This window comes from Cnephaeus nilssonii (genome assembly GCF_951640355.1).
Source record: "Cnephaeus nilssonii genome assembly, chromosome: 20".
NCBI classification, from domain to species: Eukaryota; Metazoa; Chordata; class Mammalia; order Chiroptera; family Vespertilionidae; genus Cnephaeus; species Cnephaeus nilssonii.
The window spans coordinates 29,080,076-29,104,115 of NC_137091.1; the positions used below are offsets into that span (position 1 = coordinate 29,080,076).

Genomic DNA, 24,040 nt, shown 5'->3' on the forward strand with positions numbered 1-24,040 from the left:
AACCACATTTTCTGCTTTTCTTTAGTATGTATGGCAGAAAAAACTAAAATGGAAGTGGTAACATGAGTCAGCAGAAAGGTAAATGGAACTCCAATTGGAAATGTTTGTGAATCAAAAAATTGTCCTGCAAGCAGGACTCTGCTTATGAGTTTGGTGTACAAAACTGACCTGTTTCAAAATAAGCATTAACAATTTCAGAGTTTTCTTTGATAGTTTTGTAGAAAAGGCTAAGTAGTATTTTCTTGTTTGTAATTGGAAAATAGGACACCTAGAAATCTCACTTTATAGACCTTTGATTTAATGAAGGAAGGATCTTGGGCATTCGAGCCTGAATATATCATAGAATTGTTTTAATATATGGTGGTTTTTTCTGAAAGTATATAATTTGTATAGTTTATGTGATCAATGACTGTCTCCCTCCCTCCCTCCCTCCCTCCCTCCCTCCCTCCCTCCCTCCCTCCCTCCCTCCCTCCCTCCCTCTCTTTTCCTTCAGTATATTTTTGGAGATTTTAGCTCTGATGAATTCAATCAATTCTTTGTGACTCCTCGCTCTTCAGTTGAGGTAAGACAAAACTTTATTTTATTGAGTATATGTGTAGATGTAGTAAATGGTTATCTTTTAGTTTTGTTTTTTTAATTATTCTTTTTGATAAGGAATTCCAGGGTACAGAAAAGTGCAGGAACTAATATGAGAAATGCCTGAACCCACCAACCAAAAAAAAAAAAAATACTAGTATACACACTTTGAATAATTATAAAGGCAGTGTTTATTAAAATAAATTCCGTTTTAAAAATGTAATAGAATCAGGTGTTAAAATGTGTATTCATTTTTTTGGGACACCCTGCATTAACATTTAACTATATTTATAAATAGCAAAACATTACAGATAACAGTTGAAACTTCCATTATACCCCTTTTTCATCTCATTCCCCTATTCCCAGAAAAACGACTCCGCTGAAATTGGTACGTATTGTTTTCTGACTGTGGTTTTTAACCATTTACTACATGTGTATGTTATCAACAGATAGTGCATTGTATTGTTTTATATGAAATGTCACATAAATGTTTCATACTATATTCATCATTTTATAGTTTGTTTATTTTAACCTTTTGCACTCGGATGTCGAGTGTGACTCGACACGGTTAGCATCGGTAGCAGGAATCGAGAAAAAAGCAAGCGAGTGCAAAGGGTTAAGCTAATGTTCTTTAGATTTATCTATGCTGATGCATTTCGTTCTTTTTCTTTCATTTTAATTGCCAAATACCATTAATTGAACACATCACAGTTCTTGTTGAGGACCATTTAGGTCTTTAGCTCTTCCCACTATTACAAAAATGTTGCAATAAGCATATTTGTCATGTCTTCTCATGCTCCTCTGGGTTACTCCAGCATATATTCTAGGAATGACACTGCTGGGTTGTGCAAGTGATAAACATCTTTAGTTTTACTAGGGACTGCTTATCTGCTAAGTGGTTTTTTGTTTTTGTTTTTAATCCTCATTCGAGGATTCCCCCCCCCCCCCCCCCCATTGATTTTCAGAGAGTGGAAGGGAGTGGGGTAGGGTAGAAAGAGAGAGAAACATCAATGTAAGAGAGATACATCAATTGGTTGCCTGTCACAGGGGCCCCGACAGAGGCTGGGGATAAACCTGAAACCCAGGTATGTGGCCTTGACCAGGAATCGAACCTGCGACTCTTCGGTGCATGGGCTGACACTAACCACCGAGGCATGCTGGCCAAGGCTCTAAGTGGTTTTAACATCAGCAGTGCACGAGACTTTTCTCTATCTCATTTAAAAACAAAAAAATCTTGCCTAATTCTCAGTATAGGCATATTTAAGATTTTTGTTAAGATTTTAATTTGATGGATTATAAATAGATTGTCATTGTTTTAATTTACATTTCCCAGATTACAAATAGTTGAGCACTTTTTATTATTTTCATGTCTATTGGTGATATATTTCTACTTCTGTGAATTACCCGATCTCTATCTCTTGTCTGTATTTTTTATCAAGTGGTTTTTCTTTTTCTTATTGACTTACAGGGTTAATAATCTTGGTTCTGCATGTTACAGGTATCTCTCCTAGCATGAGGGCTTTTAAACTTCATATATGAAGCACTTTTTTTTTTTTCTGGGTAAAGAGAGCACACTTTTCACTTTAATGTCTAATATATTGACTTTTTTCCTCATGGTTTGTAGATTTTAGGTTTTCAAAAAAATATCTTTAAAGAAATTTTTTCCTTAAGGTAATAAAGACATTTATTTTCTTCTAAAACTCTTAAGGTTTTTGTTTTTACTTTAGCATGTAATACATCTTAAATTGAGGCATTGATTTTTGTACGTGTGTGAGGTGGGGAATCTAATAACCCCTCCGCCATGGCAGTAGAAGTGGTCTCAGCACCATTACCTAGAACTTGGCCCTTAGATGTAGTACCACCCTGTCAAGTCACATCTCCATATATGCTAGGTTGATTCTGGGTCCCCTGCTCTGTTGGCCTTTTGCTCTGTCTCAATACCATGTTTTAATTGCTGAACCTTGTCAATCTTTCAGCAGGGCACACACCTTCTTATACTTACAAGTTATTTTGGCTTTCCTTCATTCTTAATCTTCCTTAGGAATTTATGATCAGCACCACAAATTCCATGAAAAAATCCTGTTGAAATTTCAATTGGAATTGCGTTAAAATTGTGGATGAATTATTTTTTATTTTTTATTATTATTTTTTTTTTGTGGATGAATTTGTAGGAGAATTAACATCTTTATGATAATTTTCCTAAACATGATTGTGGTATATTTCTCCATTTATTCAGGTCTCCTTTTATGTTCATTCTTTATGTGATTAATGGTTTCTGTTTTAGTTTAATAAAAACTTACCTGGAACATTTTTCCAGTTTATATCTATACTAATAAAAGGGTAACATGCTAATTAGACTGAGTCAACTGGCCATCTTCTATATGTCCGACTTCCTTCTGGACAAAGCCATGGTGGTGGGGACCGAGGCAGAGGCAGTTAGGGGCGAGATCAGGCTGGTAGGGGGTTAGGGGCGAGATCAGGCTGGCAGGGGAGGGCAGTTGGGGGTGACCAGTCCAGTAGGGGAGGGAAGTTGGGGGTGATCAGGCTGGCAGGGGAGGGCAGTTGGGGGCTTTAGGCAGGCAGTGGTCCTGAATTGTGAGAGGGACGTCTGACTACCCATTTAGTTGGACATCCCCCGAGGGATCCCAGATTGGAGAGGGTGCAGGCCGGGCTGAGGGACAACCCCCCGCCCCCTGCACAGATTTCATGCACTGGGCCTCTAGTTTTAAATATAAACACTGTTGAGCCCTAGCTGTTTGGCTCAGAGGATAGAGCATTGGCCTGCGGACCAAAGGGTCCCAGGTTCAGTTTTGGTCAAGGGCATGTACCTTGGTTGCAGGCTTCTCCCCGGCCCAGGCCCTGGTCAGGGCTCGTGCTGGAGGCAACCAATCGATGTGTTTCTCTCACACCGATGTTTCTCTCTGTCTTTCCCTCTCTCTAAAAATCAATGGGAAAATATCCTCGGGTGAGGATTAAAACAAACAAACAAACACACACACACACACACACACACACACACACACACACAAAAAGAAACCTGTTGAAATTGCATTGAAAAGGAAAACTGAGGGAGAAGTAAGTATACAGTATTTCAAGTAAAATCTTAGTTAACTTTTAATGAAACCTAATTAGCCTTTTAGAGCCCTTAATTTTAGGTCATTAAGTAAATATACACAGTTGTACATTTGCACGCATATTAAGTATTTATGTACTAGAGGCCCGGTGCACGAAATTTGTGTACGGGTGGGGGTGGGGGTGGGAGTGGGAGGAGGAAGGGTCCCCTCAGCCCAGCCTGCACCCTCTCCAACCCGGGACCGCTGGCTCCTAACCGCTCACCTGCCTGCCTCCTTTATCACCCCTAATGGCCTTTGCCTGCCTGCCTGGTCGCCCCTAACCTCCCCCCACTGCCGGCCTGGTCGCCCCACACAGCCTGCTGTTTGGTTGTTGCGTGAGGGCGTCCCAACCAATTTGCATATTCCTCTCTTTCAGGCGTCTTCAAACTACGGCCCGTGGGCCACATGCGGGTGCTTTTGCCGTTTTGTTTTTTTACTTCAAAATAAGATATGTGCAGTGTGCATAGGAATTTGTTCATAGTTTTTTTTTTAAACTATAGTCTGGCCCTCCAATGGTCTGAGGGACAGTAAACTGGCCCCCTGTTTAAAAAGTTTGAGGACCCCTGCTCTATTAGTATAGATGGTGTTGCTTTATTTGGTAAAATGGGGCAGGAGAAGCTAGTTCCTTAGAATATGAGTCAAAAGGCCAGCGTTGGGGTCTGGCTGGACCATTTACACATGACCTTGGCAAGTTTTTTACTCTTCACCTTGGCTTCTTGCATTCTAAAAAAAATTTAGAGTTATGGCGGTGGGATTAAATAGAACACATTGAAAGTATTATTTTAAGCTTAGAGATGTAAGAAAGATTTGTTACTTGTTTTCTTCTCTTTCATTTTAGAAAAAAAAATAAAACATCAGGTTTCATTTTAGAAATGCATATAGTTCACTGCCATCTCTATTTCTTGTATTCATTGATGTTAACAGTTACGATTTTAAGGAACCTAAGGATACGAATAGTGAAAGCTAAATATATATTGTATTTCCTAAAACTATACAATGTATCTATGCATTTTAGAATTCTGTAGAACTTAAGGATTGAAGTTTAGTGTTTTCTGATAAGAAAATAGTTAACGAGGAAAAACATAATCAATCCCACATTCCCTAAGCATTAGTGTTAATTGAGGTTCTACTCTATATACTCTACCAGTGATTCAAGTTTTAAATAATTTCTGTCTTGAATCATAGTAAAATATGGTGGTGCTTGCCACAGTCTAACAGTCCTCTCTGCAATTAAGGTTTTAAAAAACAATAAAGCCCAACTTCTGTAGTTTATGAAAGCTTTTCTCAGGTGTGTGCATATGTGTGGGGTTTGTGGATGTTTGTTTGCAAGTAAGTGTTGGATTGAAAACTTGGGTTTTCCTGGTGATATGAAAGTGGAAAATGTACCGTATTTCAAGTCTGAAGAGCTGGGTTCCTTTCTCACTCTGCTACTTAAACAGACTCAGTGGTCTTGGGCAATTTCCTCCATTTCATTCTTCCTTTTTTTTTTTTTAAATTGAAACTGGAGAATTCTTATTTACTTCAAAGAAATGTTGGAAAATCATTAATGTATGGTGTGATACCTAGTGTGTAATAAACGTTAGTGGATATAAGGATGCTGGTGGTAAAGTTATGTCACACTTTTTTTTTTTTAAAGAATAGTTTATTGATTTTTAGAGAGGGGAAGGGATGGGGGGAGAAGGAGGAGGAGCAGGACAGGTTGGGGGGAGGCAGTGGAGAACATCAATGTGAGAGCGCAATGTGGACCAGCTGCTTCCTGCATGAATCCTACTGGGGATTGAGCCCTCAACCCAGGCATGTACTTTTGACTGGGAATCGAACCCAGCAACCTCCTGGTACATAGGATGATGCCCAACCAACTGAGCCATACTGGCCAGGGCTGTCAGACTTTATTTGCAAAAGTAATGGCTGTGTCTCATTAAAATGAATTATAGTAAAAAATCATAGTGTGTCTGGGCCTATTTGGGGGGGGGGGTGTCTTTGTTTTTTTTTGTTTCTTTTGAGCATGCATGGGGGTAGGGTATAACAAGTGTTATCTATCAAAATCAAATGTTGTCCAATAACCTGCGAAAGGGAAATACAGGCTAATTAACATGATTGGGCTGAGTTATTATCCTCAATATATAACTATTAAAATTTGTGGGCTTGTATGATAGTAATATAGTCATATAGGGCATGGACTGTTTAATGTAGGGATGCACGGTTGGAACAGTGGGTGTTATCTCACTTCTGCATAATCCTTTGTTTGGCCCTTTACTTTGTAGGTAAAACTGCACCTCTTATTTGTACTGTTTCTACCAAGTGCATAAATTAGAATCCAGCCCTGTTCCTCATATATTTTTTTGGCTATTAAGAACTTGATAAACCACTGCGAACCTGGTGCCCACAAAGCAACACTCGGCTTCCCCAAAGTGGGACACAGACCCCATCACCACCCCAGAGTGACACCCCACCAAATCGCAACCAACACTGCCAAGACCCTATGGCACAAAATGTGGCCCACAGTCCAGCCTAGCCCAGCCCAGAAACGGTCTCTGTGGGCACTGGGTAATGACGTCACATAGCAACATCCGGCTTCCTCTCCCTAGCATCTAGCCTCCTTGCAGTTTCTTCAGCCGAGGAACACGGCTTGCTTTATAGCCAGGTGCAAACATTTTACACTTTAACAAGTTAAGCGCCCAGTCAGTCACCGGTGACTGACACTAGACTTTCTGTCTGGAAGACAAAACAGGCTGGGCGCTTAATGTGTTAACCAAATGTCTGTGAAGCGTTTTCATGTGCCTCATCTCATGTGATCCTCACAGAAGTCCTGGAGTAGGTAAGATAGGAGACTTGGTAGAATCCTGTTTTTTGTTTGTTTGTTTGTTTTTCATTAGCTGGAAAATGGAGATTTAGAAAGTTTAGAAACTTGGCCTGACTGAAAAGAAGTAAATGGTGGAACTTGAAAATGACTTCAGGTTTTCTCACTGCATAGAATATAGTCAAACACTGCTGCAGTTAAATATTTCACCCTTTGTTCTCCCTGTGTGATCTACAATAATAATCTGCTTTGTGTTGATATTTACTGCTGTGTTGCTGACAATTACCTGAAAGAGAAGTTGGGGTGCTTCACTGGGCTGGAAAACGTTTAGCTAAATCAGAAAGCAGGTCTGATGAAGCAAGTTGATCTGTTTATAAAGCTCTTGCTGGCGCCAATCGCAAGCATGTGTTTCCATCTGTCATTGTTGATCATGAATTTGGTTGACCCTTCTATTATAGAGAAAGGGTGAATAGCGATATTAAAATATTACTTCTATTTAAAGGAAATTAATTTCCTTTCAATGTGCACAAATTTGTGCAGTGGGCCTCTAACGTGAAATATAAAAACAATTAAAAAAATAAAATTTTAATTTAATTCAATTTTTAATAAATTAAATTATTAAATTAAAATATAAATGTTAAAATATACATTTTTTCTACAAAGCATCATTCCTCTCAGCTGAGAGTTTGTCTCTCTCTTAGTTTGCTTGTTTGAAAGCTTGCCACTGACAAGATAGGGTGGTCAGTACTGCAGTTTAACAGAATTGGAAGAAACAAATTCAGCTGAGTGATCTTAAAGCCATACCTTGGAGATATTGCAGGTTCCCTTTTAGTCCACTGCAACAAAGTGAATATTGTAGTAAAAATGAGTCACACGAATTTTGGGTTTCCCAGTGCAAATAAAAGTTAACAGTAGTCTGTTAAGTGTGCAGTAGCATTGTCTAAAAAAAGCAAAGTATATACCTTAATTAAAAATACTTTATTGTTAAAAACCATTAACCATTATCTGAGATTTCAGATAATAATCTTTTTTGCTGGTTGAGGGTCTTGCCTCAATGTTGATGTGCTTTCTGTAAAGAGCATTTGTAAAATGAAGTGTAGTAAAATGAGGCATGCCTATATCAGTTTTTTAAAGGTAATTTAAAAAATACCTTTCTAAAGCTGTGTTCTAGTTTAGAAGCCAGGGTTATTTAAAAATGAATTTCTCCAACTGGAAAAAGTAGTCAGCTTATGAATAACTATGTTATGAACCCCAGTCATAATCATGTTATTGGTGTTCAAAACAGGGATAGAATGCTAATTCTTCTTGAAACTTCCCGGACGCTCATCATTAGAGACAACACATAGACCTCAACCAGCTACTGAATAACAAGCCTGTGATAGCATTGGGTAGGCTATACGTGCACAGCACATGCATGTGTGTGGGGGTGGGATGTTAGAATTAGGACAGTTATTCTCAGTGGTTTGGAGTCTTAATATTTCAGAGGAGAGACTTAGGGTTTATGGTTTATGAGGGTCTTTTAGACAGCAGAACAAATGGTGGCAGCACCAAAAAGATTTTAAAACATTACCTTATCAAAGGTCCCAAGTCCTGTCTTCACAAGACTGTTAGCACTTTTTCAGATTAAGGCAATTTGACTGTATCTAATATAACTAGAATTTGGTTTTTCACATTGCTCAGTTTACTTTTGTGTCTGAGATTTTATGCTCTTGCTTTGGTTTTTATATTTTGTTTCTTATAAATAGCTATATAAAGAGGGAACTTTAAGCAAACAATTATTACAGTTTATTCTGCTGTATATTTTTTAAAATATATTTTTATTAATTTCAGAGAGGAAGGGAAAGGGAGAGAGAGGGAGAAACATCAGTGATGAGAGAGAATCATTGGTCGGTTGCATCCTGCACGCCCCCTGCTGGGGATTGAGCCCACAACCCGGGCATGTGCCCTTGACTGGAATCGAACTTGGGACCCTTCAGTCCGCAGGCCAATGCTCTATCCACTGAGCCAAACTGGACAGGGCTATTCCTGCTGTGTATTTATTATACCCAATTACCACAGACTGAAGGACTTCTTGTGAGTGGAGGAGGTTTTGTTGAATTAAAGGTCCCATGTGCTGCTAGAGTAAAAAAAGAAACACACATACTTCTGGGCCGGAACTCATTCCAGCATTCAGTAATTCCCACAATTACACTCTTAACCAGATTTGTATATAGTAAGTGTTCTAAACACACTAACAGAAAATGGCAGTATTGCCCTGGAGTCTGCTGGGTGATAGCTTTTCAAATTCTGCTTCTACCACTTAACTAGATTCTGAAATACAGGGACATTAAAAAAACACACACACAACTTCTAGTGACTTAAAATTGTATCGATTTCTATCACCAGGGGGCACCCCAGTGTTGTTGATAGAAAAAGGGAAGGCATTCTGTGTCTGGGATTCTGCTAAACTTCTTTTGTGGCTGCAGAGGAACATGACCCCTATTTGTGGCTTCTTTAAATGCACCTTTTTACCCCTTATGTTCGCACCAGCGGTAAATGCTAGAGCACTTGGTGCGAGTGTTTGAATGGTGTGTGGAATGAATGGTCTTTGCACTTCAGGTGCAAAGCCAGTGTAGCACATCTCTGGGTACAGAATGCTTTCTCCCTTTGTGTCAGTGTGAAGATTACTGGGGTGCCCCCACATAGTGGAAATATGTGCAGCTCTTAAATCCTGAAAGCAGTCTTTTACTTTTGAATAACACTGCATTTTCTTAGCATCTTATTTATCACTAGCTGTACCCGGCCACGCGTTGCTGTGGCTCAGTCTGGTTAAATGGAAAAGAAAGAAGAGAGAAAGCGCACGTTTCTAATATGTTTAATTTCACAATGCTTGTGGGTATACAATATTTTGTGTTGTTCCATTGTCTGTGCAGATATAGAGATTGTCTGGTTTGCCAACTCTAGAACACGCAACATAAAATTGTCCATGTGAGAAGCAACCTGTGTCTAGATAGATCTAAACCGCACAATTCTAAAGATTGGCCCTGAGTTTTGTTGATGGTGATTGCAAACGCCAATCGAATTGGGAATTGCAATCTGTTAAATTGAAGTGGCATATCGGTTGGAATCATAGGAATGCGAGGAATGAGGACATCTTCACCTTTGAAAGGTCCTGTCAAGATTGTTGCTTCTACTACATTGCTCATTAATTTTTTTACTGCAAGCCGTGTGCCGTTGCAAAGCTTTGGCTGGTTGATATTTCGCAACATGATAATTGGCACGCCGATTTTCAATTGCAGTACGTGCAGTGGCATCCCTGGCAGATCGAGTGAATTCAAAAATTCTGTTGGATAATTAACCGCTTCATCTGCTTCCACAACAGTGTCGACAGACTTGTATGTGACTGCCTCACTTTGAATGTTAGACTGAAGAATATTGTTAAGTTCATAGACGTCTTTGTTCTTGGCCGCAAGAATAGCTCGTTCACTCAGCCAATCGTGATTCTTATAATTGGTTTGAATATTGGGAAATACTTTTTCAACCAATTCTTCTTTTGATGTCACTAAATTGCAAAAGTTATGAGGCAATGAAATTCATCCTGAGGTCAGATCAACCGGCACCTTTCTGTTCCCAATTTCCAGAAATTGATGTGAGAATATCTCAGCCGATCGATCGTTTTGCAGCTGGACACGCATATTTGTAGTTATTTTTAACGTCTTTACATGTTGCCACAAAGTAGAGTATTTCAGGCAAGCATTTATTTCATCCGCTGGTGTCGATCGAGGAATTACAGGTAACGTTTGCCTGAAATCTCCTGTAAGCAATATTAATGCGTTCCCAAATGGTCTGATGTTTCCACGCAAATCTTGCAGTGATCAATCAAGAGCCTCGAGCGATTTTTTTGTGCACCATTGTGTATTCATCCCAAACAATAAGTTTGCATTTCTGCAATACTTTTGCCATGCCGGATGCTTTGGAAATGTTGCACGTGGAAGTTTCAATGAATTGCATGTTCAATGGCAATTTTAAAGCGGAATGAGCAGTTCTTCCACCTGGTAGCAATGTCGCAGCTATTCCGGACGTCGCAAGAGCTAAGGCTATGTCATTTTGAGATTGAATTGCTGCCAGAATCAAATCTAATTAGGAATGTTTTACCAGTTCCTCCTGGCGCATCTAAGAAGAAGATTTCTCCAACCACGTTATTGACAGTTTGTGCTGTTTGATCGTAAATTCCTTTTTGCTCAAGCGTTAGCTTAGGATTATTTGATTGCACATATGACAAAAGATCACCCGTGTTGTAATTTTGTTCACAATGCAATTCTACATCAAACAAAGCAGCAGCAGATCAATTCGGTGATGGCATTCCCAATTGATTGAGAACTTTGCGATTTCTAAGCACAAATCTTCAATCATTATCAACATTGAAATGGAATCGTAAAACTGGAAATTTGGAAATCGTAAATGGATTGTAAATTGGAAACATTGAAATGGAATCGTTAAATATTTAGTATAGCGTGTGTTGCTTTTACGTCCAACAGATGGCGCTGTTTTTCAAAAAAGCACGTTTTTACCAGTCACAGGTGTGACATCTATATAATAGTAGGTATGAGGTATATAAAAACAAGCGCGTATTCGAATGCAACGTTGTTTCAAATTTTCAAAGCAATTGGTGAAGGACTTGCGGAGATTTAAGATTTTGAACAAACGAACATTTACATTTTTATTTATATAGATTAATTCTCTGGGGAGAGAACTTAGTTACTTGGAGCGATAAGCTTTTATCTTTGATTATTGACTTGACTTCCTAAGAGTTAGTTGGAAAAATCAGTTGAGGAAGCCACTTAAGCAGTAGTTCTCAGCAGTAGTGGGCATGGGAATCACCTGGGTGCCTCTGAGTATTGCAGACTCTGGGACCCCACGCAGACGTGGGGCCATTGTACTGCCAGTGCTGCAGCAAGCAGAGTTTGAGAAGCATTGTGATTTTTGTTCTTTTGTTTTGCCTTCAGGTAATAATTATTTGTCTACTTCCCTTGCCATCTAAACTTTCTTATCTCAAACATACGCATTTGAAACATTTTCAGCTCTTAAATATTATGGAATAGCTGGGAAGGAGAAAAATTTGATGTACCGTATTTTCCGGCATATAAGATGACTTTTTAACCCAGGAAAATCTTCTCAAAAGTTGGGGGTCTTATACACCGGAAAATACGGTACCTGTACCCCCCCCCCCCCCCCCCAAGCAGCTGTCCCAGTGCTGGAGCTGAGAGTGAGTACCGTATTTTCCAGCGTATAAGAAAAATACGGTATTTATAATAACTTTCTATAGACACTTACCATTTTGCTTGATTCTTTCCAAACAAGGAATGTGATTTCTAGCTATTAATTTGGTTATTTAAAGCATTGTATTAAAAAGGAAGCCACAGTGCTCGCTTCGGCAGCACATATACTAAAAAGGAAGCCACAATTCAAAGACTTTTCTTTCCCAGTGGGGCTTTCTCTATCCCTTACCCATAGGCCTGGCAGTGCTGACATGTAGTGATCGTGAACACGAAGTGCTGACGGTCACTAAGTCATCTTTACCAGTGGACAAAGATAGGGGGCAGTGGTGTTTATGGGCAGTCATCAACATCCTGTGAAACAAAGGATATAGCATAAGCATTTTATTGAAACTGATTTACTTGTCAATTGGAGTTTTGTGGGTTTTCTTTTTGCTTCATTTTTGGATCTATTTAATAACAAATATTTTAAATTATTCCTATGATATCTTTTTCTTAAATGAAGATGATTTACTGTCTTTCCATGTGTATTATTTTGGTAAAAATGTCATGAAAAGTTACATGGATAAAGAGTTTTAATGAAGTAGCATGTGTTGGGTTTTAACATTTTGTTGAATTAAAATATTTTTGATTCCCCATGCAGCTTCCTCCATACAATGGATCAGTTCTGTGTGGCACACAGGCTGCAGAGGAACTACCTGATGGTAAGCTTGTTCTCCTTTATTTCCCCGGTGTGGATTCTGGACATATGTGCTGAGCTGGCATGTCACCTGGAAACAGTGTTTTCCTCTTTGTTCATGCTTTTTGAATAAACATTCCCTTTTAGCTTGATGTTTTGGCTGTAAACTGTAGTAGATTTAATCCCTGAACCACTTTGACTAGTGAACTTAAGTTTATTCTATGCTTCATAGTGTCAGACATTCAAGGTTTAGTTAAGAAAGTAGTTGTTCAGTTCTTTTTTTTTCATTAGCAATTCATCATAGCCAGTGCTTTTTGTCAGAGTTCTTTCAGTCTGGGTGCAGAGGCTGCTGGGCCCTGAGCTGGCAAATCTCTGAGCATGTGCTCTTGGTATGGCTCAGTGGCAGTTTGAATCTGTTCCTGCAGTTTTACGTTTATGACCCTGTCTGTCCTGAATATTCTTGGAAATTCAGGTAACCTCTTTACCTTCTGACTTGTTACTTGTTTTTGATCTCTGTCACAGACAATGAGCTGATTCCTGAAGATGAATCATCGCTTGTTGAGATGTAGCGATTTTGTATTAAGTGCCTGGTGTTCAAATAACAGCAGGGCCCTTATTGCAGGCTACCACTGCACAGGTCAAATTTGTCTAGACCATTTTTCAGTTTGGTTCACGTTAAAGGCCCTGGCTGACCTTGGAGAAGCTGAAAGCTAGACCTTTTCTTTCGTTCCCTGTTTTGTTAACATGATCAGACCTGTGAAAGGAGTTTTATTTATAATTTAGGTTTAAATGTAAACATTGAAAAGGCTATCTAAACTCTTTATAGTAAAATCAGAAAGTGGTTATATCTAAAATTATCAGCAATTTTATAAGAAACAGTGGTACAGGAAATCATAAGGGAAAGAGCAGTTCTAATGATGGCTTAGGTTGAGAATAAAATAAATGAAGCTAGAAGGCCCTTGCCCTGCTGCCCAGCCTCTGGAGCAGCGTTTTTATCTGTGTCAGTTGGATTTCTCTGTGACTATATACTTTGCACATAGTGAGCATGCTGCAGATGTTTACTCAGTGCTTTAAATTGTTTCATTATTTTCCTTTCGTATTATACCTTTGTCTCTAGTTCAGTTAGTGGCCCCGCCATCTTCACAGTGGCATACGCTAGAGATCGGAGGCTTCACTGTGAATGCTGCAGTGAACAGACTTCAAGAAACGCCATGTGAGGATGTAATTGTTTTCTTTGAGCTGGGTTTCCTTCTCCCAACAAACCACGGCATGCCTGACCTGAGCATTGAGTTCCCATGGACCCATTATATTGACTGGATTGTTCAAAGAATTAGTTTGCAGGACTTCTTCCAGTCTTTCAGTTTGACAGGGCTTTGTGCTAACCTCTCTACCTTGCAGTGCAGTGTACATGTGTGTCCATGCCGAGAATTCCTGGGTAAGAAAAGGAACTGTTGTCCTGGTCAGGGGGCTCAGTTGGTTGGAGTGTCGTCCTGCATACTAAAAGGTGTGGGCTTGGTTCCCAGTCAGGGCACATGCCTAGGTTGTGGTTCCATCCTCAGCCAGAGCATGTACAGGGGGCAACCCATCAATGTCTGTCTGTCTCTGTCTCTGTCTCTGTCTCTGTCTCTGTCTCTGTCTCTCTCTCTCTCTCTCTCTTTCTCTTTCTCTTTCTCTTTCTCTTTCTCTTTCTCTTTCTCTTTCTCTTTCTCTTTCTCTTTCTCTTTCTCTCTCATTGGTGGCTTTATATGTAAACTTGCTGTTAAATGTAATTATTGTCAGTAGTCATTTTTCAGGAACTTTTTGTTGTTGTGAAGGCCCCCTTAGCCCCCGCCCCAATCCCAACCCCAAGGAAGGGGTGTTTTGTCAAAACAAATGAAGAATTAGGAGACTAGGCCCTGCCCGCACTTACTGGCACACAACTGGCTTCTCTCTGGGACTGTTTTTTCCTTCTATAAAAAGACTTCCAATATATTTAGTACTCTGTAATGGGACATAATTCTTTTGGTACATATTATGATTTTTTTTTTTCTTGAAATACATGCCTTGAAAAAAGTTGGCCTCTTATGCTAGACTTGGAAAAATCTTCAGTTATACACTAAAAGTGAATTATAAGGCATGTGTTCTTTTCTTAACTGCAAAATTTATTTATAACTATTTTATCAGTTATAAGCTTACATGATGCTTGGTGTCTGTTAAAAGACACAATTAATTCTAAACTTAATTTTAGAGATAAAAACTATGAAACAAACACACATCTTAGAATGGATGGAGTATCTAGGATGTCAGCTGGGAAGAAGTATTGAAGGGTTCCAAAGACATGTTTAAAAGTTCATGGCCTGATTTTTATCTTTTGGTAATTTTGGGATACCTTCACCACTCATGGACTTAATCCAATGTGAATTTATTTAGTGGACAATTAACGTGCATTCATGCAAGGCTATTTTCAGACTTCAATTAAGATTATCAATGGGGGAGTTCAGGAGATGGATAATTTTAAAAAGTGATTTTGAAATATACCTTTATGTAGAGGATGAATTCTTGGTATAGTTTATGCTTTTTTTCCCCCAATTTTTTTTATTAAGGTACTAGAGGCCCAGTGCATGAAATTTGTGCATGGAGGGGGGTTGTCCCTCAGCCCAGCCTGTACCCTCTCCAATCTGGGACCCCTCAAGGGATGTCCGACTGCCCGTTTAGGCCCGATCCCTGGGATCGGGCCTAAACGGGCAGTCGGACATCCCTCTCACAATCCAGGACTGCTGGCTCCCAACTGCTTGCCTACCTGCCTTCCTGATTGCCCCTAACCGCTTCTGCCTGCCAGCCTGATCACCCCCTAACCACTCTGCTGCCAGCCTGTTTGCCCCCAACTTCCCTCCTCTGCAGACCTGGTTACCCCTAACTGCCCTCTCCTGCAGGGTTGATCACCTCCAACTGCCCTCCCTTGCAGGCTGAGTGCCTCCCAACTGCCCTCTCCTGCTGGCCATTTTGTGGTGGCCATCTTGTGTCCACATGGGGGCAGGATCTTTGACCACATGGGGGCAGCTATATTGTGTGTTGCAGTGATGATCAATCTGTATAGTACTCTTTTATTAGATAGGATAGAGGTCTGGTACAGGGGTGGGGGCCAGCTGGTTTGCCCTGAAGGGTGTCCCTGATCAGGGTGGGGTTCCCTTGGGGCATGGGGCGGCCTGAGCGAGGGGCCTGTGGTGGTTTGCAGGCCGGCCACGCCCCCTGGCAACCCAAGCAGAGGCCCTGGATCTGGAATTTATTTTCCTTCTACAATTGAAACTTTGTAGCCTGGAGCGGAGCCAAGCCTGGGGCTCCCTCCGAGGCCGGCAGCCATTTGTGTTGGGGTTATAATTGAAACTTTGTTGCCTTAAGCGGGTGGACCCGGCCAGGGTGTGTGGAAAGCTTTGCTTCCCCTGTTGCCGGCGGCAACCCTGGCCTGCTCTCTCAAGCTCCATTCTGCCGCCATTTGTTTGAATTTGTTTACCTTCTATAATTGAAACTTTGTAGCTTGAGTGGAGGCTTAGGCCTGCAACGGCTGGCAGAAAGCTTGGCTTCCTCTGTTACCTAGGAAATCTTGCTCTCTGTGGCTGTAGCCATCTTGGTTTGGGTTAATTTGCATACTCACTCTGATTGGATGGTGGGCGTGGCTTTGCAGGCGTGTCGAAGGTATGGTCAATTTGCATATTTGTCTATTATTAGGTAGGATTATATGTGTACATATCTTACCATTGTAGTTTATGCCTTTTGAATTATTAACTTTAACTAGAGAAGCTATATATATATATATAGCTCTCTCTCTCTCTCTCTCTCTATATATATATATATATATTAGATAGGATATATATATATATATATATATGTGTGTGTGTGTGTGTGTGTGTGTGTGTCTGTTCTCTCTCTCTCTCTCTCTCTCTCTATATATATATATATATATATAGAGAGAGAGAGAGAGAGAGAACAGACACACACACACACACACACACACACACATATATATATATATATATCCTATCTAATAATAGACAAGTATGAAAATTGACCATACCTCCGACACGCCCACAAGCCACGCCCACCATCCAATCAGAGCGAGTATGCAAATTAACCCAAACCAAGATGGCTACAGCCACAGAGAGCAAGGTTTCCTAGGTAACAGAGGAAGCCAAGCTTTCTGCCAGCCGTTGCAGGCCTAAGCCTCCACTCAAGCTACAAAGTTTCAATTATAGAAGGTAAACAAATTCAAACAAATGGTGGCAGAATGGAGCTTGAGAGAGCAGGCCAGGGTTGCCGCCGGCAACAGGGGAAGCAAAGCTTTCCACACACCCTGGCCGGGCCCACCCGCTTAAGGGAACAAAGTTTCAATTATAACCCCAACACAAATGGCTGCCGGCCTCGGAGGGAGCCCCAGGCTTGGCTCCGCTCCAGGCTACAAAGTTTCAATTGTAGAAGGAAAATAAATTCCAGATACCAGGGCCTCTGCTTGGGTTGCCAGGGGGCGTGGCCGGCCTGCAAACCACCACAGGCCCCTCGCTCAGGCCGCCCCATGCCCCAAGGGAACCCCACCCTGATCAGGGACACCCTTCAGGGCAAACCAGCTGGCCCCCAACCCTGTACCAGGCCTCTATCCTATCTAATAAAAGAGTACTATACAGATTGATCATCACTGCAACACACAATATAGCTGCCCCCATGTGGTCAAAGATCCTGCCCCCATGTGGACACAAGATGGCCACCACAAGATGGCCAGCAGGAGAGGGCAGTTGGGAGGCACCCGGCCTGCAAGGGAGGGCAGTTGAGAAGGACCAGGCCTTCAAGGGAGGGCAGTTGGAGGTGATCAACCCTGCAGGAGAGGGCAGTTAGGGGTAACCAGGTCTGCAGAGGAGGGAAGTTGGGGGCAAACAGGCTGGCAGCAGAGTGGTTAGGGGGTGATCAGGCTGGCAGGCAGAAGCGGTTAGGGGCAATCAGGAAGGCAGGTAGGCAAGTAGTTGGGAGCCAGCAGTCCTGGATTGTGAGAGGGATGTCCGACTGCCCGTTCGGGCCTAAACGTGCAGTCGGACATCCCTTGAGGGGTCCCAGATTGGAGAGGATACAGGCTGGGCTGAGGGACAACCCCCTCCGTGCACGAATTTCGTGCACCGGGCCTCTAGTACATTTATATATATATATATATATATATATATATATATATATATATATATATATATATATATATATAGAGAGAGAGAGAGAGAGAGAGAGAGAGAGAGAGAGATATTTTAAGTCTCTAAGTTAGTTGTGATTTTCTTTTATTTACTTATTTTTTAAAATTCTCACCTGAGGACATGCCTGGGGGGCGGGGGAGGAGGAGGACATTGATGTGAAAGAGAAACATTGATCAGTTGCCTTCCCTGGAGATTGAACCTGCAACTCAGGTATGTGCCCTGAACGGGAATCAGCCGGCGGTAACCTTTTGGTGCACAGTATGATGCTGAACCAACTGAGCAACTCTGGCTGGGTGTGATTTTCTTTTAATTGTCTAAAAAGCTTATACCTTACTCTCAGGCATAGAGAAAGCTGGTCAAGTCAGATTTCACTGAGGAGTGTTTTTAGACAGGCATAATATTATTTGCTTTATATTATAATTTTAATTTCTACCCTCTGGAAGTCCCAATAAGCTACTCTGAGAGTAGAAGATAAATTCAAGCTGTTTTTCTTATCCCCAAATTAAATATAATCTTATAGTTATAATTTTAGCAAATTATTTATTCATCAGAGAAATGAAATGTCAGCTTTGTTCATTAGAAGAAGACTTTAGTGTTTCAGTTTTCAAAGAGAAAAATAATTATTGGCATTTTTATAGTTTGCATAGCTGTATTCTTAACTAATGGGATGTTTACTGACTCTTTTCTTTCTAAATAGGACAAGAATATCAGAGAATTGAGTTTGGTGTTAACGAAGTAATTGAATCCAATGACACTTTGCAGAGAACTCCCAACTACAGTATTTCAAGCACATTGAACCCTCAGGCCCCTGAATTTATTCTTAGTTGCACAACTTCCAAAAAGGCCCCTGATGACATAGATAAAGAAGCCAACTACAGCTCCATTGACTGCCAGTACCCAGGCTCTGCCCTTGATCTGGATGGCAGTTCCAACGCAGAAGCGGAAGTTTTGGAAAACGATGGCACCTCGGGTGGTCTTGGACAAAGGGAGCGTAAAAAGAAGAAAAAACGTCCACCTGGATATTATAGTTACTTGAAAGATGGCAGTGAGGGTAATATTCCCACGGAAGCCCTGGTCAATGGCCATGCCAATTTAACCATCCTGAACAGAATATGCACAGAGGATGTAGAGTTGATGGGTAGTATGCCCTTGCTGGGAACACCCAGGACTTGTAGCAGCCCTCAGGACTCCACAGACTTCGTCAGTGGTGCTGTGCCTGGAGGTTCTTTTCCTAGGGCCCTGGATAGCGATGCTAGGACTGCAGGGCAACCTGAGGGCTGCCAGGGGCCTGACTTTGAACAGTCCTGCCTTCCTGCAGAGGCTGACAGGGACAGCCTGTTGAGGACAGCTGTGGCTCACCCTTATGTTGGGACTGATACTACTGAAAACCTTGGTGTTACTAATGGACAAATACTTGAATCCTTGGGTGAGGGCTCAGCTGCCAATGGGATGGAGTTGTACACTGTGGAAAGCATGGACTCGGACCCAGCTAAGGCCGAGAGCACTTCCCCTCCCGCCGAGGCCCTGGCCTCTGTGGTGGGCACCACTCCTGTCAGTCAGCCTAAGTCATGGGCCAGTCTTTTCCATGATTCTAAGCCCTCTTCTTCCTCGCCTGTGGCTTCTGTGGAAACTAAATATTCCCTTCCTGCCACATCTCCCCTGGTCTCTGAAAAGCAGGCTGAAATCAAGGAAGGGCTTGTTCCAGTTTCAGAGGATCCTGTAGCCATAAAGATTGCAGGTATAGTTCAAAAGATACAGGTCAAAAGTGAGGAGGGGAGCAGATCTCATCGCCTGTTGAGTGAGAAGTTTGCGACAGTCTGGGCTTATAAACTGTGGTGATAGATTGTTACCCAGAGCAATAGTAGATTACCTGTTTGTTAATAGGAGTTTCTGAAGAATGCCTGTGCCTTACATGTTATCTAAAATAATATATAAACAAAATGAGAGGGGGTTGTCATAGCTTTATGTTAATTGAAAAATCTCTGTTACCATTCCTTTTCTTTTGACAAAAGACATTTCCATTTCTTGCCCTTTGATCAAGTACTTCTGTTCCATTGTGACTTGTCCTGTCTGTTACACCTATTGTACACCTTTGGTATAATTCCTGATTTGGACTCACTTTGCATTGTTTCTATATTTTTTAAGATACAAGAAAGCATTTGGGATTTTTTTTTTAATGCCTGTTTTGGATTGAGTAAATGGATTTTACTTAGTTTTAACACATCAAAGTTAGCTCTGGACACAAAGAAAAACTAACAGTTTGACTCAAAGTTAAGGTTTTATTTTGAAGTGGTAAGACTTAAAAGTGAACCAATTCACAATAAAAATGTAAAGCTGCATAGTTTGCAACTTTTTTAATAAAGGTAGAAAGTCGTAAATACAGAAGAGCATGTATGTTTATATGTATCTAGGAAGCCAGAGCTATTTCTTCAGGTTTCATCATACCATGCTTAGTAGCCTACTCAGCTTCTTACCCCATTAGCCGAGTTAAAATAAGCTGTCTTATTGAGGCTTCGTGTGAATCTTCTGATTTAACATTTTGGAGCACCTGACTGCATTACCAGGGATGAGGATGAATGCAGTAGCAAGCTCTAAAATGTATACCCTTTTATGAATGGTCAGAATTCCATCAACTATAACTATTCTTTTTTAATGGTCAGAATTCCATCAACTATAAACCTTTTTTATGAATGGTCAGAATTCCATCAAATATAAAATATTCTTTTGATGGCAGTAAGATGACAGCAAGCAGTACTTTTTTTTTTTAAGTGAGCATTTTATTCCTTATACAAAATACATTATGTACTCTTGGTGTCTGCTGTTCTCTTAAAATAAGGAGATAATTGATAGGCCAGTCATCATTTTGGACTTCATACCTATTTTTAAAAGCCAGGTGATTTTTTTCATTTATTATAACTTTTAGAATGTATTCATTGCAAGAGAATGCTGTTAACAGGATAAGACAGTATAAGTTTGTATAGATTAAGTTAAAAGCTTATTTTAACCTATAATGATAAATGCGTGGTAGGATGCTTTTAAAAATGTGCATTCTAAGTTGAAAGCCTTGAAGTCATTGTAGTTTTACTTTTGTTCCTAAAAATTGCTTCACAAAGGAAAACGTCTCATTTCTGGGGAATTTTCTTAATCTTTAGTTTACAATAAGAAAGAAAAGCTTCATTTCAAATGTTTTAAAACATAGTCATATAACTTTAAATGTGGTTTGATACATAGTTTGCTTTGTTCTACGTGTGTTAAAGTCTACTTAACTTGCTAAATCTAATGTTAATCTGCTTTGTAAAATGCTGTGTATGTAGGAGCTCTTAGTTACTTGTATTAGTGGAGAGCATTGCTACAATCCAAGTAATTATTTTTGAATGAATGTGATGTGTCTCTCTCCCCCTGCTTCCCCATTTTATTTTCTTAATCCTATTTTGCTTAGGCCAGTTACAAAGATGAGTTAATTATCTGAGCAAAAGTTTAGATCCTTTTAAAATACTTTATTCTTTTATTTTTTTATTTTTATTGATTTTCACAGAGAGGAAGAGAGAGATATAGAGAGCTAGAAACATTGATGAGAGAGAGACATCGATCAGCTGCCTCTTGCACACCCCCTACTGGGGATGTGCCCGCAACCAAGGTACATGCCCTTGACCGGAATCGAACCTGGGACCTTTCAGTCCGCAGGCCGACGCTCTATCCACTGAGCCAAACCGGTTTCGGCTAAAATACTTTATTCTTTTGAGCCTGTTTATTGAGCCTTAGAAACATAGAACATGGTTTGCTGACAGTTCTCAGTATTACTTTCTGTAAGATAATGCAGTGGTAGTAGTCACACTAAATAACACTTGGAATCATATAGAGCTTAGGTAAAATGGTATTGTTTGGAATATTTTTCCCTTTGTCATATTCTCCTACTTATAGATTTACTTTATAAAAGTGATAAAAAAAATGCATTCAATTTGCTATGTCAGATTCACTATCACAAACTGGCCTTAACATGGGCATGCCTTTAAGCATAGGCCCACTATTTTAAGCAGCATTTAACTGAAATTCTAGCTCCATTAAAATATCTGTTGATTTTGGTTATCATAGCATTTGCTGTACATTAGCATCTAACTGGTTCTACTGAGAGAGTAATTTTTATGTTTATCATTATACTTACTAGCTTTTGGGAAAGAGGGAGAAGAGAACAGTTCAGACATTGTCAACTGTTTTTTGAGTTCTTCACATTTCTGGATCATCAGCCCTGTCATTAAGTCTCTGTTTAAAATGCCAATTAACTTTTGTATAATCACAAGTGAGATACTAATTAGGATACTAATTAAGATCACATATAAGGACTTTTGAAGTGGAATACAACCAACTCTTGATTATTCGTAAACTGTTTAACCATTACATTAATGGGTTCTGCTTTCAACTTCTTGGTGGCAGGGCTGTCTTCACAGTGTAGATTATTTGTGAACATTTTGTTCCATTGGCTGTTTCTTAAATAAAAACTCTGTGTAACAAGGAGATGGAAGGGAAGAACACTTCAACTGAAACACCAGTAATGGAGAGAGCAAGAAAATTATTACAAGTTGAATCTGCTCAGGAAAATGAATTTCTGTGTCCATATTTAATTGAAATGTAAACAAAAATTTAGCCTTTTATTGACCTTTGTTTTGGTGGTTTGTAAATCATATTTATATTCACCCACTTCCCCTTGGGAAATTACTTCTTAAGTAGTTTGCATCTTCTCTTCAAATTCTCCAAAGTAGCGGTAATGTAGCATGCCTTAAGCTAAAAAGAGGTACAGCACTTGTTGGCAGGAATCCACCTTGTGGGTTGAGAGTTCAATCTATATCTGATTCGATATGTATATGTCCTCACTGATATTTATCATATGTCTCTCTTTTGTAGAACTAAACTGAGAGCCCCTCCACTAAATAAAAACACAAGCCGATCTGTAATCAGTGGCACACTTGGGTTGCTTTGCTGTCCTCCACATGATGAGATAACCAAGATAGCATATGTTCTTCCATAGCGATGTAATGAGGAAAAGAGAAACTTTTGGATAATGTTCTGGACCCATGGTCGGCAAACTGCGGCTCGCAAGCCACATGCGGCTCTTTGGCCCCTTGAGTGTGGCTCTTCCACAAAATACCACGGCCTGGGCGAGTCTATTTTGAAGAAGTGGTGTTAGAAAAAGTTTAAGTTTAAAAAATTTGGCTCTCAAAAGAAATTTCAATCGCTGTACTGTTGATATTTGGCTCTGTTGACTAATGAGTTTGCCGACCACTGTTCTGGACAATTAGGAAGATGTCAGAAAAATAGGTCAACATATCAGAATGTCAATTATGGGGCCAATTATTGAGTGAAAGACTCAATGAAAGTTCTGCACCTTGCATTTTCATGGATTATAAATGGTGGTAGGACCTCTAAATCCTAATTTTAGGAAGACAAAATTTGATGCCTAAAATGTGTATGGGAATAATCATAGCTTATATTGACTTAAAAGTTTACAATGCTAGTATTGCCACTGAGTTTAGAAATCATTTCTTTTAAATGGTATGTTGCAACATGCAAGCTCCTGGATATGTCTTGTAAAATACAAGAAACAATATTAACCACTCATTTTTTCTGTATGCCAGATTTCACAAAGTTGAACTTTAATCCAGCCAATTAGTGTTTGAGCTATTACAAAAGTGAAGACATCAGTTTCAATTTCTCATCTTCTATGTGATACGGAGTCCTTCTGGCATTTGTTCCATTCCAGTAACATTGTTTTGGGGAGGCCCACCAGCTGCTGGGGGAAAAGTGGGCTGGGGAAGCCATTTAGGAAAGGTGCTCTCTGAATGGGTCTGAGTAGTAACTTACACCAACAGTGATGATTGAAAAGAAGGGAAAAGTTCGGCATTACAGTAAGCTTGTGATTATTTGCTAAAAAGAAGGGAAAATAGCTTACTAAGAGTGCTGATTTGGGACCACTAGTCAGATTTAAAGTTTCAGTATCAGGAAATAACTTTGCGCCCTCTCCTTTATTACTGTCCTTTCTGGATTTGATTCTTTATACTTTTATAATTGTAGTGCTTACTGGACTTTAGGCTAGGAATGAAATAATGAAGGAAATGGTGATATTGTTAGAAAAGGAACTTAAATAGAGCCATGAGTTATATGAAAAAATTAAAAGCAGCATTCATACTGGCTTGTCTGCAAGTCATGAATAATTGACTTTTGAATTATAGAAATAGGATTCATTCACTTTAATAGGATTCAATAATAGTGACAGTTGACTACAGGAATTAGAATGGTCTTGCATCTGTGCTAATTTACTAGGAGGGAGAAGAGGAGAAGCGCACCGACGAACTTCATCAGAAGTTAGTGTCTGTCTCAGTTTGGGGTTATTTAAATTATTTGGGGCAAAATGCTCAATG

General features: G+C 40.1%; 1 protein-coding gene across 2 annotated transcripts in view; it reads left to right on the forward strand.

Annotated features, from left to right (window-relative positions):
• USP10 (ubiquitin specific peptidase 10) overlaps nucleotides 1–24,040 on the forward strand; it is a 72,976-nt gene that overhangs the window by 28,950 nt on the left and 19,986 nt on the right. The window contains exons 2-4 of one of the 2 annotated variants that reach the window (XM_079799972.1): nucleotides 494–562; nucleotides 12,388–12,448; nucleotides 18,325–19,365. In XM_079799972.1, coding sequence (XP_079656098.1) covers nucleotides 494–562; nucleotides 12,388–12,448; nucleotides 18,325–19,365 — 1,171 coding nt within the window. The remainder of the gene's footprint in view (nucleotides 1–493; nucleotides 563–12,387; nucleotides 12,449–18,324; nucleotides 19,366–24,040) is intronic. The other variant, XM_079799973.1, reaches the window with a different exon arrangement.